General features: G+C 36.9%; 1 protein-coding gene across 7 annotated transcripts in view; it reads left to right on the forward strand.

Annotated features, from left to right (window-relative positions):
* NR2C2 (nuclear receptor subfamily 2 group C member 2) overlaps positions 1 to 16,629 on the forward strand; it is a 38,417-nt gene that overhangs the window by 2,267 nt on the left and 19,521 nt on the right. For 4 of the 7 annotated variants that reach the window (XM_057383112.1, XM_057383111.1, XM_057383115.1 and 1 more), the window contains exons 2-7: positions 2,025 to 2,108; positions 10,721 to 10,831; positions 11,699 to 11,899; positions 13,084 to 13,186; positions 14,201 to 14,380; positions 16,107 to 16,254. In XM_057383112.1, the coding sequence (XP_057239095.1) occupies positions 2,049 to 2,108; positions 10,721 to 10,831; positions 11,699 to 11,899; positions 13,084 to 13,186; positions 14,201 to 14,380; positions 16,107 to 16,254 (803 nt within the window). In that variant the 5' untranslated portion in view covers positions 2,025 to 2,048. Of the gene's footprint in view, positions 1 to 2,024; positions 2,109 to 3,361; positions 3,462 to 9,368; positions 9,391 to 10,720; positions 10,832 to 11,698; positions 11,900 to 13,083; positions 13,187 to 14,200; positions 14,381 to 16,106; positions 16,255 to 16,629 lie in introns of those variants that run through there. The other 3 variants (XM_057383113.1, XM_057383114.1, XM_057383116.1) reach the window with 3 other exon arrangements.

The raw sequence follows: 16,629 nt of genomic DNA on the forward strand, positions 1-16,629 counted from the left end.
CTCCCCGTTCGTCCCGACGATGGCAGCCTGCTGGAGGCCGCTCGTGTAGCCGAGTCGCGCTCACAGTGTGAAGAGCCTCATTTCACTAAGACAAAGGAACAAATTTCAATAAGTTGGAATTCGGCCTTTTGCCTTGCCTTGTCAGTCGGGCCATACCTTTGGAATATCTCAAATGGAATATATGACTTGCTTCTGACTGCATCTTAGGGAACTATTAATGATTTTACATTGTGCTTTGGATAGCATATACTGAGCTGGCTGTCTCTCTTATTACACTGAGAATAATTCCCTGGTGCTCCAGGTGCTTCCTTGCAGTTTTTAAGTTCCACCTCTTGTGTTGGGTTTGTTTAGGGGGTTTTGTTGTTGCTGCCTAGAAACTTGCCCGAGGCTTTTGCTAGGAAGCTCATTTTGCCTTCTGAGAGTTGGCACCACTATGAAGTTTGGCATGGCTGTGTATGGTCTCTGGGCTTCAGTTGGAGTTCATCAGATAGCCTCAGCTTAAGGSTCTTTTGTGAAGGTCGAAAATACAGAAAGCCTTGGTGGATAACATCAGCAACAGCAAATCTGTCTGAGCCATTCTACAGCAAATGTTTCTTTGTGTTCTAGGAAAGGTACTGTTATGAACAAAGTATCTCATCTGTAGGGTTTCTGTCATCATACAGCCCTGAGAAAACAACATGTTGTGAGCATGTGGTTATGCTTCTTGCTGAATAGTAAAAAGATTAAGAGAAAATACTGAAAAGGGATCACTGAACAACTGAGAAACCATCTGCAAGCTGGGTTTGATGGAAATGGTTCATAATCTTAATGTGCAAGTGCAACAGTTCAATAAAATGACAAGCTGTAGGAGAAACTAGCATAAATAAAATTTCCACGGGGATGTCTCAACTTGGATTTTACATTGTTACAAATAATCTTTACTTGACATATGCAAAATTATTTTCCCATTTGCCACAAAATAAATTAATCCTTTTAACTTAATGGTTTTTGACTTATTTAAGAATGTTAGCTTTGTATAAGTTGCATTTCAATGGGTGCTGTGGTGCTAGAGACAAGCATCTATTTTTCTGCTACATGTGTTGCTGTTGTTTGCTGTATTTTTAAATTTTATATTAAATGATTGCTTTGCAGTTACAAAAAGAGGTTTCCAATGAAGCAYCAAAGGGGCCAGGATTCAGGAATGCCTTTTCATTACCTACACCTGGGTCAGAATCTGGTCTGGCCCTGTAATTAGCAAGTCACAATTAAAAACTGAATGCAATAATTGGAAATCTTAATTACATTTATCTTGGAAGAAACACACTCCTAATAATGATAATTTAAAATATATTGCAAGAGTTTTTTTCTTGTTTCTGGTCTTTGATTACCTTGTAATTTTTTTAAACCCTTAAAGTTGAAGGTGCAGTAACTCAAAATAGGATAAAATGATTCTGCACTATTTTCTTCTTATTGTGATGCTACTATCACATTATAATAAAAAAATTGTTTAGATAATGGAAAATGCATTTAAAATGTAACGGTGTATTTCCCTTACTCTGTAAGATTACTCTTAAGAATATGGATGAATATGGCAGTTTCATGGGATGGCTTGATAAAATGTTGTGCAAAACAGCATTATTACCTTGCTGCCCTCTGGTCCGCATGTGGTGTAGAAGCAGTTTAACCATAAGGTTTCTCCTCCTTGAGCTGAAGAAAGTGCCTTTGAGATCTGTGAATTCCACAAACTGCATTAATATTTGACTCTGAAACTGGTCTTTTCTCATAGAGTGGTAATAGTATATTAGAGGCTTAATAAAGTAAAAGCATATCTGTGCCTCAGCAGTTTGAACAGCATGGTTCCAGTATGCAYGTCCCATGTATGTATGTCTGTGTGCACACACACATCAATGCCATATTCTCTTACTTGCCAGACATATCAAGCAGAATTGTAAATTTTCAAAAAGTCATGACAGAGCTTTCTTTAATAATAAGAAAAAACGCAAACTTTTGTGCCTGATGGAAGTTGCTGGCATCTTTCCAAACAGGTTCTCTAATGATCTTGTTTCACCATGACAACCAATACGGAGGTGCTGGCTCAGCAGGTAGTGGAGACTCAGCAGGTGGCTGAGGTGAGTGACGGATGATATCGCAACAGTTGGTATATGAGATTTTGAAATTAAAAACATATTAGGGAGTCCCTGCTGTTTAAGTTAATCATATATGGAACGGAAAATTTTTGTAGCARAGTGTTGCTTTACACTTGGGGACAAACGTGAAACCAGTGCAACTGGGATGTGTTGTGTTCACCCTACTTGTTCTGGTGGGTCCCCATATTAGGGATGCTAGTAGGAAGATCAACGTGAGCTATAGAGAAACTTGACTGTATTATGAATTGCTAAAAAACTTAATACAATTAAATTTCTTGTAATTTGATTGTTAGATTGACCATTTTGAACATGGAAAGCTTCTGCTCATTTGAATTGTAATCTCGATCCACCACAGTGAAGTTATCTGTTTTACTTATGCACTGGATTGAATTTACAGTATTTACAGTAGGGCGGTTAATTCAAATCAGGTTTTATATTTTCTGCCTACACTTAAAAAACCCACAGAACCTACTTAAAGTGATATTAAGTGATCTTGATGTATGTTCACTGAAACTTGGATGCTCAACAGCTGAAAAGTTTAAATTAGCGCGTAAACACAAACTGCAAGTGTTCACAATCATAGAAAATAATTTATGTATATTCCTCACTATGCAAACTTCAAGTCAAATAATAAACTAGATTTTCTGTGGGATTCAAATTATTTGGTTTAATATCTTTAAAATTTACTGTGATTTATCATATGGTTCCATAATGCAGTGACGTAACAAATAATAAAGGGCAAGTGGGCTGGGAGACCTCTGTAGATAAGGCCACTTTTCAGACATTAGTTTGGTATTTTCTTTCACTTGTTGAGCTAAGATTACACCTGTATGATAAAAAAATACTTTTATTTCAAGAAGAAAATGTGACTTCAATTTTGTTTTTAGAAGTGGATTTGAGATTTCCCACTTAGAAGTATGTTTATAAAAAGAAATTAATTCTTTTTAGTGTGAAAAACGGTCTAGTGAGTGTCCTGGAAGTAACATCTATGGAATAGTTTCAAAAAAACTCCCTAAGTTTCACAGTGAAAACGAACAAGAGATTTATCACTCTTGTTTTCTGTACCAGGTATGAATTTGGCAAGCTGCATTTTTTAAAAACACTTCCAAATACACTTGGAAATAGAAACCTATAATGGAAGTACTGGCAAACTTTATACTATTCTGGTAGAACTTGGGTGCTATAGTAACATCTAAAGCACATAAAATATGTGACATCTGTAATTCCTCGTGCAGGAAATGCACCGTGGTAACATAGTGTGATGGTTGTATCTTGCCACTGGAGAGATCGCTCCATCTCAAGAGTGTATGAAGCTCTGTGATTTCTTCCTGGCCGGTGGGTAAATAAAGGGCTTCATCTCTTTATAGTATTCAGCTGCTGCTTAAGTTAGATGCCTGTCCACTGCATAGCACCATGAAAACTTTGTTCATGGAAAAACAGTTGTAAGCAGCATTATCTCATTAAGAATTCATTAATACTATGATCATGTTAATATTGAACTATTTCTCAGTGAATGGCTGACTGACTGCTATTTGTGTCTTCCAACGCATAGTTTTTAAGGCAGGTAAATATATTACAATTTTTTTTGAAATATGCTAAAATTCTATATTTGTAGTCACCATTTCTTAGAGAAAATTTAGGCAGTAGCTTTGAAAAAGGAGAGATTTTCAGAATATTTTTTCTCAATGAAACTTAAATGGAAGAAGGGAGTCATTGATCGTGCACTGAATTTCAGGTTATGGGCTGTGAGAGACCAGTTGCAAACARGAAAACCTAATGCAAATATTATCAGCTTTAGCTATATCTGCATCATTTTTTTCAACATAATTGCTACATATGTAGTGCATGGGTTTTTTTGAGAACTGTGATGCCAAGCACCGAATCAGACTGTCATGCAAGCAGGCTCCATGTTGTTTCTCTTTCTTGAGCAATAGTTCATCAGCTTTGTTTTTCGTGAAAGTGAATGCATCGCAGAAGTTGCTGAGTGTACTCCACTATCGCATGTATTTTTGTACTCATTCTAATTTTAGGACTTTTAAAATTGTTCTTGTAATGGTTTCACGTGGTTTCGCTGCCCTTGCTTGCTTCTGCTTCATATAGTGTTGCATATTTAATTTTTTTCAATTGTACATTTCTGAACAGATTGGATGAGTGTTCCATTTTCAGTGTGTGCAGTTGACGTTACTTACAGTTTATGAAACTGGAGAACAGAGAGCAGCTAGGGGATTCGGAGGGAATTTCAGCAGTTTCTCCTCATCCTGAGCAACTTTTAAAAAGCAGGAAAAATACTCAAGCCTTAATGCAAAAATAAGTAGTGCTGCTTTTCTCAAGTATTTATTTAGTACTGTCACTGCAATATAGAAGTGGCCTAGGTTCACTCTCAGCACCAACTTATATTTGACTTGAATGCTGTTTAAGAAAAATGTGTTTGGTTTTGAAATGGAGAGGCATTCCCTGTGTAGTACCTTTCATTTTAATGCAAAATATTAAAAATTTTGAAACAGAGCTGTCTCAGGGTGGGGGGAGGGTGTGACAATAAGGACTATTTCATCTTTTCAACAGCAACTCTGATGTAACTAGGAATAATTTTTAGTAGTTGCTAAAACTGTCCTTTGCCAGCTCTCTGACAGTCACAAACTGTTCCCGGTACATCATTTTTCCTGTCAGACGCTACAGGGAGAGACTCACATGAGGTGACTATTGAGCCCTGGGCTTCCTGAATCTTGTTTATGACAACTTCATTTCTTGAGAATTTTCACTTGCTTTCAGTTCCTTCCCTGTCCTCATAGGAAATTATCAAATCTTGAGCCTTTTTGAAAGCATGTCTTACCATGGAGCTCAAAAAATACTGGATATCTTTGTCGCATAAAATATTTTCTTGACCCTCTTCAGATATCTCTGACATGTTACATCATAAGTAGTTCAGCAATTCAGATTCTGGTCCAGAYGAGGACAGTGTGCTGGGAGAGTGGAAACTCTGTTCTGATGGAATAAGTTTTTACTCTGTTTTAAGAATTGATGAAGTGTGACATAAGACCCTTTAGTATTTTATTCTGTCATTGGCCACTTGCTCATTTCTGATGATTTTTCAAGGTGGAGTTTTGATGCAAAGTCTTCTCAAACAATTTTTGGTTCAAATACCGCTTTTCTCAAGTGACTGTTAATGGTAAAAKACCTAGACATACCGTGAGCCTGAGAGGTATCTCACAGAAAGTTCATATGGGATTAAGGAGATCCTATCTGCTTTAGGCAGTTTGGCAGCCTCTGAACTGAAGACTGTTACCAGATGTGGCATAGCTGCTGGTGTAATAAAAGTGTAGGGWGTTGCATAAGACCTGGTCTGAGATTTTCTTTTTGCATGCAGATGTGCCAGTTGCAGCTTCCTCCGTGATGTTGTCTTTGTAYGTGCTGTTCAAGATCTCGCACGGGCATCCTATTAGGGCAGTTGAACTAGAGTTCTTCTRTAGTGAATTTGAATTTTATCTGCCATTTCACAAAGGACCGAAGTGGTCAGGAGAGCTAATTTGAAAGAGGATAATTGAAACTTTTTTTAGCTACGTCTTACACCTGTGAAAGATATGTATTTGGATATACATATTTTGCAAAAGCCTATTATTATTTAATAGCTAAAGATACTCATTAGGAAATATTTCTGTAGAAAAAGAAGTCTTTCTGATTTGATGTGAGTTGCAAGTATAAAACTTGGCACCTCATTTTTCATTGTTTTATGGGTGCAGTTAAAAAAAATTTGGTCTGTGATTTCTTAACCACGCCTGAATTAATAATATAGAAAAGAGAATAGAAATTACTGTCTCTGAAATTGGTTTACACATAGTGTATTCAAGCAATACAATTACTTTGGCTTTATACAGAATGGCGCGAATATAGAAAATGTTTGTCTAGTTAAGTTAGAAAATATTAGAGGCTTTAAAAATTCCCCTTCTATGTGGCCAGTGGATTATTCCTTCAATTTATTGCTCAAATAGTGCTTTTATAATCAATGTGGTGGTGGGGAGATAAACTAGAGAAAGTATTGAAAATTTGGTTTGTCAGTACATGTATTGTGTATGCACATATGCTTGTATGAAGACACACATAGATGCATATGTACATGATGTGCAAATCAGTAAGTTACTGTATGAACTTGACTATATGCCTGTGAAGAGACCTTACGTATTTCTAATGACATAAAAATAATTAAGTGCTTGGAGAAGCTTAGCTTCATACTACCAATTTTATATATACATACAAATTTTCTATATATATACCTACCTACTGGAAGTTTAATATGATTTCAACTAAAGTTTAGAAACTGAAAAAAGTWGGGAAAATAAGGTAAATACAGAATGACATAAATTTGTTAATAATTTAAACCGAAGAAACCAAATTTAATTTTGCTGCCTTCAAAATGCTTCAAGTTGCCAAATACTTGTTTTTAGTTTAAAGATGAATTTGTTTTTAGTTTAATCATGGAAAAGGTTAAACATATGTGTTTAAGTGTATTTTTATATTCCTTGAGCTTTGTGTAGATCCTCTATGTCACTTAGGGCAAATCACTATTAATTTCTCAAACTTCAGCATATGAAATTACTAGTGTTTCCTACTGGTTTGGGAGGCCAGGTAACTGTATTTTAGATACAAGTAATACTTTCCTCTACACTAGATCACAGTTAGTTGACCTAACCTTTACACTGAACCCTTGCTGTAAATGCACTCCTTTAGGTACAGTAATTAGGTATAGATATTATTGTTAGAGAGATATACAATAGATGATTGTGTTTCCTGTCAGATAAAGTGTCTGATTTCAACAGTTTGCACATTTCTGTGCTAAGAAGTCCTTGAAATTAGAAGAAAATACTAATGCTACTTAGGCACCTAGATTATGCATTTGCAGCAGAAGCTTTTGTAGTGGAAGTCCACTGGATTTTGTTGTTTATTGTTGTTAATAAGTGTATTGTTGTTTATAAATTTATTGATGTAAAACCTGATGTCAARTATATGATCACTTTCTCAAAACTTCATGTACCATAACTTTAACAAGTTTAACTTTGGAAGAACCTAAAAATATTTTATCTTTTCATCCATTTGTCAGCTTTCATTGCAGCTTCACAGGAATGTTTTGTTGTGGAATGAACTTTTAAGGGTAACGATGCTAAACAAGGAATCTGAAGGATTTTCCTTTCAACTTTGCCATTTTGAAATTAATTGTCTCAAGTGTGATCACATGGCACACACAGGACCAGGGGATCAGGCCCAGCCAGCATGGGYTTAGGAAAAGGCAGGTCCTGCCTGGCCAATCTGATCTTGTTTAYGATGAGGTGACCCACCTAGYGGATGAGGGAAAGGCTGTGAATGTGCCTACCTTATTCCAGTGTCAAAGACTGTTTCCCGGCATTCTCCTGGAGAGGCTGCAGCCCATGACTTCAACAGGTGCATCTTTGTTGGGTTAAGAACTGACTGGGGCTAGAGAATGGTGGGGAATAGCACCAYGTGCAGCATTCAGCCAGTCATTAGTGGGGTTCCTCAGGGCTCAGKTTTGGGCCCAGTTCTRTTTAATATCCTTATGGATGACCTGGATGAGGAGATTGAGTTACCCTCAGTAATTTTGTGGATAACACAAAAGTTGAACTTGAACGGGAGTAGGATAAGAAAACTCTGTAGATGGGTCTGGACAGGCTGGATCAATGGGCCAAGGCCAACAGTGTGAGGTTCAACAAGGCCAGGGGCTGGGCCCTGCTGTTGGGTCACCACAGCCCCGCACAGCACTCCAGGCTCTGGCCAGGATGATTAGAAAGCTGCTCAGCAGAAGGAACTTGCAGGTGCCTGAATGGAAGCTGCGTGTGCCCAGGTCACACAAGGCCTGTGGCATCCTGCCTCGGATCAAGAACAGCATGACCAGCAGGTCCAGGGTAGTGATTATCACTCAGTACTGGCCACTGATGAGGCCACACCTCAAATCTTGGAGTCACTTCTGGGCSCTCACTGCAAGAAAGACATTGAGGGGCTGGAGTGAGCAGGGTTTGTTTGGCCTGGAGAAAAGGAGGCTTGGAGAGACCTTTTCACTCTCTACAACTTCCTGACAGAAGGGTGGAGCTAGGTGGGGGACAAAAGGAAATGGCCCCTCGAATTGTGGCCCAGGAGGTTCAGTTTGAACATCAGGGAAAGTTTCTTCATGGCAGGAGTTGACAACACAGATATTACAAGTTTTCAATTCCCCTTGAAGCTGCTAAATGGAGCTTAAAGACTATGTAGTAAAACAGATAAAAGAAAGTAACAGAAAATGTACAGGATGCTAAATTAGCTGGAACCAGTGGATAAACAGATGATGAGGAACATAGTGGCTTTTGTGGCAAAGCCGTGTAACAAAAAGCAACAGCGCATGCTCTAAGAAAAATTCAAGGCAAGGTCATCTGTGACATTTTGGGTACTCAGTGAGTGCAACCACCAGAGACCCCTTTATATGASCCTCTAGGACCGTAAAAGGACTTCCAGTAAAGGGTGGAGACATGCAAATTAAGTCTAGGAAAAGTGAAGTGTATGTATTACCCGGGGAGTACACTATAATGAATATGTATGATAATGATGGAGTAAGTGCCTTGCCGTGAAATTTAATGACATACCTGCTTAGAGGAGATATCATCTGGATATGCTCAGCATGCTCAGAATAAAGAATACCTGCTTTCTAATACTTCAAATTGTGTTAGAAAGTTTGTTTTCTAGCTGATTTTTTTATCAGTAGGGATATTTGGGGATTTGAGCTGTATTTTACGTTATATGTGTTATTTTCTGTCAGTGCCGAAGTCACAGTGTTTAGTGGTTACTTTCAAATAATTGTTGATTAAATCTCAGTAAAATGTAGCACACTGAAGTTTTCTAGGTGTCCAGCCTACTTGGTTTCTTTCTTCATCTCTTGAAGATGACATCTCCTCTGAGTCTTACAAAAATTAAATTGCATTTGAAAGTATATTTCAGAATTRCACATACTTAACATCACTGACTTTGGAGGACAAGTTTTTTGCCTAAACAGCTTCCAAAGTAGTTCAAACATAGTGTCATGTTTCTTCTGAACAATAGAATAGTCAATTTTATGTTTATTCCCGTAAGTGAACCTAATATAATGCTGAACTATCTTGTCTTCCTGATATGAGTACTTACAAGCCATTTGCTTTCAGAATAGTTTTTTCCAGTTTATTTGGGTGTCTTGTTAACAATAGCTTCATTTTTTCCTTCTTCTTTTTTCAGTATTTATATGATCTGTCTGAAGGTAAGCTTGTGATGGAACTTTGGTTTAGAGCCTATTCTTGGGCTACTATTCTCATTTTTTTTCATTTCTTTTCAGTATTTTCCTGAGTCAAATTTGATGGCAATTGACAGGGTAGGACCATAAGAGAGGATCGCATATTTATCCACTCGGGTCTTTTGTAGTTGTGTGAAAATGCTCAAGGTAGAAATTTAGCTGTCAAACAAAATGACAGATTATTTTTCCCCTCATTCCCTTTAAATTGTGTATTGAAAAACAATGCATTCCCTTATTTGCATTTGGATTATTTAGCATAGTTGGTGTTCTGTTATCAACCAATGGCAAGTGTATTCAGTCTGGAAAATAAACAAATTTTTCTGTATATTGAACAAAAATTTTTCAAAGCCAGCTAAAATTGACACTACCCTGTTGTCCAGCTGTACAAGTTTTGCTAAACAGATAATTCCAAGGTGGTTTGAAAGAGAATTTGATAGAAACAGCTTGTGAGCATTCTGGTTTTGGGTACATTACTGCAGATGAGAAATTGATAGAATGGTTTGGGTTGGATGAGGCCTTCGAGATCATCCAGTCCAACTCTCTGCCACAGGCAGAGTCCCCTCCCATTATTCCGGGTTGCTCCAAGCCCCGTCCAACCTGGGCACTTCCAGGGAGGAGGCAGCCACAGCTTCTCTGGGCAGCMTGTGTCAGGGCCTCACCACCCTCACAGGGAAGAATTTCTTCCCAATATCCAATCTAAATATTATCCTGTATGTTTAATTCAACATTTAACATTTTTTCTCTGAAAACAGCTTTGCGAGGGGTGTTTTTCGAGCTTCTTCTATATTCAGAACAAGATTTGCATTATAGTTTGGTACTCTAGAAAGATAYGGAATAGAACAAGAAACAGTAATATTCAGAAGTAGTGCCAAAGTTAATCTCTGTCATACTAAAGTACTTCAAAATTATTGAAAGGGAAAATACTTAACATTTTGCATTATTGATATATGATGTATTTTATTTTTTCAGAAACAAAAAATGAGACAAGTGTACAAACAAAAGTTCACAGTCGTATTTCTGCATTTCAGTAAGCTAAAGGATCATACAGTAATTACCCAGTGTTGTGTTTGAGCAGAGTGATGGTGGTGGTTTCGTTTTGTCGGGTTCACTCAATTTCTAGAAAAAGAAAATATTCTGGTAGTTAATTGAAAGCAAATCCTAGTTGGTTTAATGGCTAACCTCTCCAATAAATTTAGATTCTGTACTGTAGGGCCATCTGATCTTTTATAAATAACAGGAATTTCTAAAAGTGTTCAATACCTCAACATTGAGTTAAAATTCTGTATGTTATTTACAGGTGCCGACTGTTCAGACTTCGCTATCTGAATCTCCAGTGATGACCAGCCCTTCCCAGCGTATCCAGATAATTTCCACAGACTCCTCTGTAGCTTCACCACAACGCATTCAGGTAAAAATCTATTTATTAACCAACTATTATGTCTTCTCTTCTTTTCTCCTCCTCCTCCCACTTAGGTTTATACAAAAGCATGCTAAAGTCTATGGAATACTTCCTTTAAGTTTTGTGAGAATAGATCATTTTTAATGAAAACTAAAATTCTTTCCCCCTCAGCATTTATTTGGTGGTGAATAGATGGCTATATATAATAGTTATATTGATGATGTAGCCAGTGAGGAATATTTACACAGGTGGCCTAGCTGACACTAGCAAATCTCCTGATCCCTGGCCACAGCAAAAGGTCAGACATTGTCAACAGAACATCTGAGATCACCTCCAAGTACATTCTTCTTCCCACTTATTTAAGAGCCAGTGGGAGATTATTCTATTTAGCATAAAGTTGTCCTTAGGGAATGCTGCATAGTGGGTCTTTGTTACTGGTAGATATTAAAAAGATGTCATTAATATATCAGAATATATGCAGTGGCAAATTATATAGGACTTATTAAGTTTTAATGAAATACTGGTGCATATTGATATGATTACTCTACAAGGCAAAATAGACCTTATGCTACCAGACAGAATCAGAAACAGAAACCTTCCATCATAAGAGAATCCTGTTTCTCAGCATGAGAARCAATATGGCTGCCTGATTCCATCTTCTGTTGATAACTTTAGGAAGTAATATCTTATATAAAATGCATAGGTAAAAAAATGCATAGGTAAACGTTAATGGGAGAACATCTCCTTAGTGCCATTTATAAAGAAAAATTGGAGAGAGCTTCTTTGTAACTCTTCATAGGCATGATTCTGAGATGGAACGAAAGGTTCTAAAACATAAAATTTACTGTGATAATGAATTTCTTCAATGTTTTACAGATTGTGACAGATCAGCAAACAGGCCAGAAAATTCAAATAGTGACGGCAGTGGATTCAGCTGTGTCTCCAAAGCAACAGTTCATTTTAGCTAGTCCAGATGGAACTGGTGCAGGAAAGGTGATCTTGGCAGCACCTGAGACATCTAATGCTAAACAGCTTATCTTTACCACCACAGACAACATTGTGCCAGGCAGAATTCAGGTAAATACAGTAGTTTAGATAAACCATAGGATTTTGGTTTTGACTTTATTTAGTTTGTAAATTAAGTCTAATTTACTTTTAAGACCAAGTGCAGTAGTTTTCTCATGGCATGGATCAGACATACTAATTTTAGGCTTCATTGTTCAATCACAAATCCTTCCGTCTTCATGTTCCTCATGCATTCCATTGCACTCATCATCCCTCATTGTGTGTTCTCATTCAAGTTCCAAAGACATAAGTGAATACTTAAGGTAGCACTAGTGAGAAGTGCCAGGATTTCTCAGTCTGCTCGAGATTCACAGATATACAGAGATACAATTCTCCTGAGCAAATTTACGGGAGTTCCTACTTTACATTCAGTATCAAGACATTGCAATAACAGGTATTTAGAGTAGAAGATGTCCTCTGCTATGTTTTTTTGTGGTCTTGAGCATAATCTACACCAACAGGAGCTTTGCAAAGTCAGTGTTATAAACAATAATCTACCTCTAGGGAGATTTGAGATTTCTTCCTAGCAGTCTTCAAAAAAAAAAGAAAAAGTGCCTGGTCCCTATTGCTACTATTACAATAAAGAATATTTTGTAGGAAGAAGAATCATTTTTACATAAATATTTTAAAAATTCTATTAACAGTTTTAAAATTTATTTTTCTGTGCTGAATAGGATGTCTGATATTACAGAAGGGTGGGGTTTCAAAATTTTTCTTGGTTAAATGGAATGTTCAGAACAGAAGTTTTGAAATCAAAGGTCTTTGGAAGCTAAGTGGTTTCTCTGATAGATCTCAGCTTCAGGCTATTCCCTCTGAACCATATATTCCTAATAGCTAGAGAACAGATAGATGGGAACAGCATATGAAAGCCAGTGTCTGGCTAAAATATCACAGCTGTTTGATGCAAGATGGGGGAAAAATGCTCGGTACACAAGTGAGAGGACATTTGTACTGAACAAAGCTAGCAGTTTTATTTGAAATTTGTTTTGTTATGACTGTTTCAAAAGTCTCACTATTGACAGTAAGAACTCTCTTAAAATTGTGTTTTATACTATTTAATTTCATTCCACATGTCTTACTTATCCATAAATTTGGTCCCCTCTTCTAGGTGATATGCATGTTTTGTTCTGTAGGCAAAGTTTCTTACCTTCATGCTTGGCTAATTACAATCTCTTTGTTCTGGAATTTTTCTTTAGATAGTGACAGATTCTGCTTCAGTGGAACGTCTGCTGGGAAAAACTGACGTTCAGCGACCCCAGGTAGTAGAATATTGTGTAGTCTGTGGTGATAAAGCATCAGGTAAGGAAGCATACAAAGTGGTATTGAAGAAGCTTGCTTGAAAGGATGACTGTGATGAAGAGATGATTTTTCATGTGCTTTAACTGGTTTTAGCTATGCTGAATTGCAAAAGTGGTGGAGCTTTTAAATGGAAAAATATAACATACTGTGTATCTATACACAAAAAATAGCTAAACTCTGCTTGGAAGAATACTAATTTTTTTCTAAGAACTGAAGCATATGATAAGTTGGCTGAAAGATAAAATAATGATTAAATAGCTCCTGGTAAGGGAAAAAGACTACTTGAAGCATGTAGTCAAGTTCCCCACAGTTATGGGTAACTATGGAACACACATCACCTGAAAAATTCTAGCTACTCCAAGAAAATGCTTCTTAATGGCATCTAACAAACTTAACACTTCCTGCTAGATTTTCTTCTTCTACTATCAGAGAAAAAGGCCAGTAGAGGTCACATGAATCCTCGGTGTTTTAGATCCATGCAGTAACAAGGAGTCTCAGGTATACTGTGCTTTCATGCTTGAGAGAAGACACCCCKCTGTCTCTTTCTCTCGCTTTCTTGTTTAGGTGTTGATGTAATTAAAACAATACCAGAATTGATATGGAGAGGGAATTTAGATGAAGATTGTGTTTCAATTTTGTTGTAAAATTGCTTGTTTTCTGAAATTACTTGAGCTCTTAGCCTGTATGTTCTCTAAATGTATCCTATAGTCTGTAACAGTGGATAGATTTGTATTGTACATATGCAGAATGGGAACTATGTCTTCATAGACTGTACATTCAGAAATAGGCTTAGCCTTCCTCTCTTCTCTCCACTGTCTCATCAAAAGCCCTGACCCACAGGTAAACCAGAAATCTTTTGTGAGACTGTAGTAGTGCTTTCATGGTCCAAAATATTGGACAAAAACAAATTTAAAGGGTGACTTACAAGAACAAGTGTTTTACTGTCTTAAAATAAGTATTTCTATGCTAAAATGTAAGTAATTTCCATCTGATGACAATATATATATTTCCTAGGTCGTCACTATGGTGCTGTCAGTTGTGAGGGATGCAAAGGTTTCTTTAAAAGGAGCGTAAGGAAGAATTTGACCTACAGTTGTCGTAGCAACCAGGACTGTATCATCAATAAACACCATCGAAATCGATGCCAGTTTTGTAGGCTTAAGAAATGTCTAGAGATGGGCATGAAAATGGAATGTGAGTGTTAAGTATTTAATGTGTTAAGTACTCAACTGTGCCTACTGAATAACAAATATGTGGACTACCACTTTTTAGTGTGTTCTCTCTGTTTTGGTATATGTTTCTTGAAGGAAAAAGAACTTTTTGCAGCATCTACTGCACCTGTCTTTCATCACCATTTTATGTCTGAGGTGCAGGTATGTTTTGAACTGTGTCTTCAAGTACTGTTGTATTTGAGGAGCCCTGTTAGAGCCTCACTTAAAATGCATGTTACAAACACAATGTATGTTTATAATACAAAGTATTTGTAGACATGGATATACATGAATCTGAATCTAATATTCTGTTTTGAGAATCTACTTTCCTTCCAGTTTATTTTTGCAGCTTTTTCAACCAGCAGTAGAAAGTAGTTAGACATTTTTCTCCCTCTTTTAAAATTTTTGTGTTTATTTGGTCATTCGTGAGCAGTGTTTTATGAGTCGTTTTATGGAACTGTCATATTTTTTTAAATATGCTTTCATGTTTGTATGCAGTATTTCATACATTTCCAGTGCTAGCAGCCAAACAACTGTTTCAATAAAGTTTTGTTTTCAGTTTGTATCACCTGTTCTTCTGCAATTTCACACTTTGTGAAACTATTGCAAGGTTGTTTTGTAGTCTGATCTAGGCAGGGTAAATTCCAGCCACTGAGTTCCAGGGAGGCAGAACTTTAAGCGGTAAATAGGGAGATAATTGTTGTATTTGCACTCTGAAACTCTAGACCTGTCATGATGATTCTGGTCCTTTGCACGCAAKGTGCTGAATATAAGAGGAGACATTTGTGCAAGAAAAACTGCTGCAACTCGGGAAAGTAAACCTTTCTTATCCCAGTATGATTAGGATATATGTTTACTATTTGGTTCAGGCTTCTGAATAATAGTTATATATTCACCAAGCCAGAAAATTTGATATACTTTGCAAATAGTTACAATGTTAGCAAAATAAAATCAGGAACTGAGTGACTCTTGCTGGTTATGAGTACTATTTCTGTAGTATGTTTAATAGTAGTGTTTTAATATTATAAAGGTGCACTTTTCACTTTCTTTGAAAGTTACAAAGTTACTGCATCTTACTATTTCTATTAAAAGCTTTGCTACATTTGTACAGCACTTCAGAACTCATTTCAATTCTCAAGTAGAAATACTATAGATAATGGGAGGGTTAGTTTAGCAACACTCTTCTCTAACTGGGTGGAATTAATGGATGTAAATGTGTATCATGCAGCGAGTATCCTCTCAAGGAATGAACCTGCATCTCTCAAGTTACTGCCTCTCTTGACTTTTTCAGGGTTCCTTCTGGGCTTGTATTGTTTTGTATCATCAAGAATAGGAATGTACCTAACACTTAGATATAGTTGTGCCTGTTAAAAAAAAAATAAATAAAACCCCTACCAAATTGAAAATGCAATCTATAGAATTTTCCATCTTATAAAATGCAAAAAAAAAATAGCAATATTTGATCCCAGTTCAGTGAAACTTAAAGCAGAAGATCAATCTGTGTCTTTTTTAGTTAAAAGTATATATAAAAATATGCATACTCACAGACACAGTAACATTGGACCCTGTGTTTTTTCACTCTTGGTATTAAATTTCCAGTACCGAGCTGGTACACCATCATAACTGCAAGATTTTTACTTTCATTTTGTTTTTTTTTTTTTTGTTTTAATGGTTTCCTCTCAACTGTGAATGTTTGTATCTTTATGTAGCGGTTCAAAGTGAAAGAAAGCCTTTTGATGTGCAGCGTGAAAAACCAACCAACTGTGCAGCCTCTACTGAAAAAATCTATATAAGAAAAGATCTTCGAAGCCCTCTAATAGCAACTCCAACATTTGTGGCAGATAAAGATGGGACGCGGTGAGTACCTGAGTTCCATGCATCTTCTTTCGGGTTATTTGTGCATATTACTTTGCAATCACACTTACATTCTGTCTCCCCTCTACTCTCAGAGGAAACAGAAAAGAACTCTAATGCACACATCATCTGTTAGCATTACCAAGAGCAGTGTGGTTTTCAGTTTGGAGCTGGCTCTTGTCCAGGCAGGTCAGAGCAAAGGCAGAGCAAATAAATGATACTCAAGCAAAAAACATGTAGGCTAATGCAGTGATGCCTCTGGGTTAGCACTTCTCTGAAATCAAATCTGCAAATGGCAGACTCAGGCTTCCTTCTCCTACCGACAGTAGTTAGAGACTCAATGACTGCTGATTCAGATCCCAAGAGACTTGTTTCAGC

Source organism: Malurus melanocephalus, unplaced genomic scaffold (assembly GCF_030028575.1).
Source record: "Malurus melanocephalus ecotype Western Australia unplaced genomic scaffold, MMel_1.1 scaffold_607, whole genome shotgun sequence".
In the NCBI taxonomy this organism is placed as follows: domain Eukaryota; kingdom Metazoa; phylum Chordata; class Aves; order Passeriformes; family Maluridae; genus Malurus; species Malurus melanocephalus.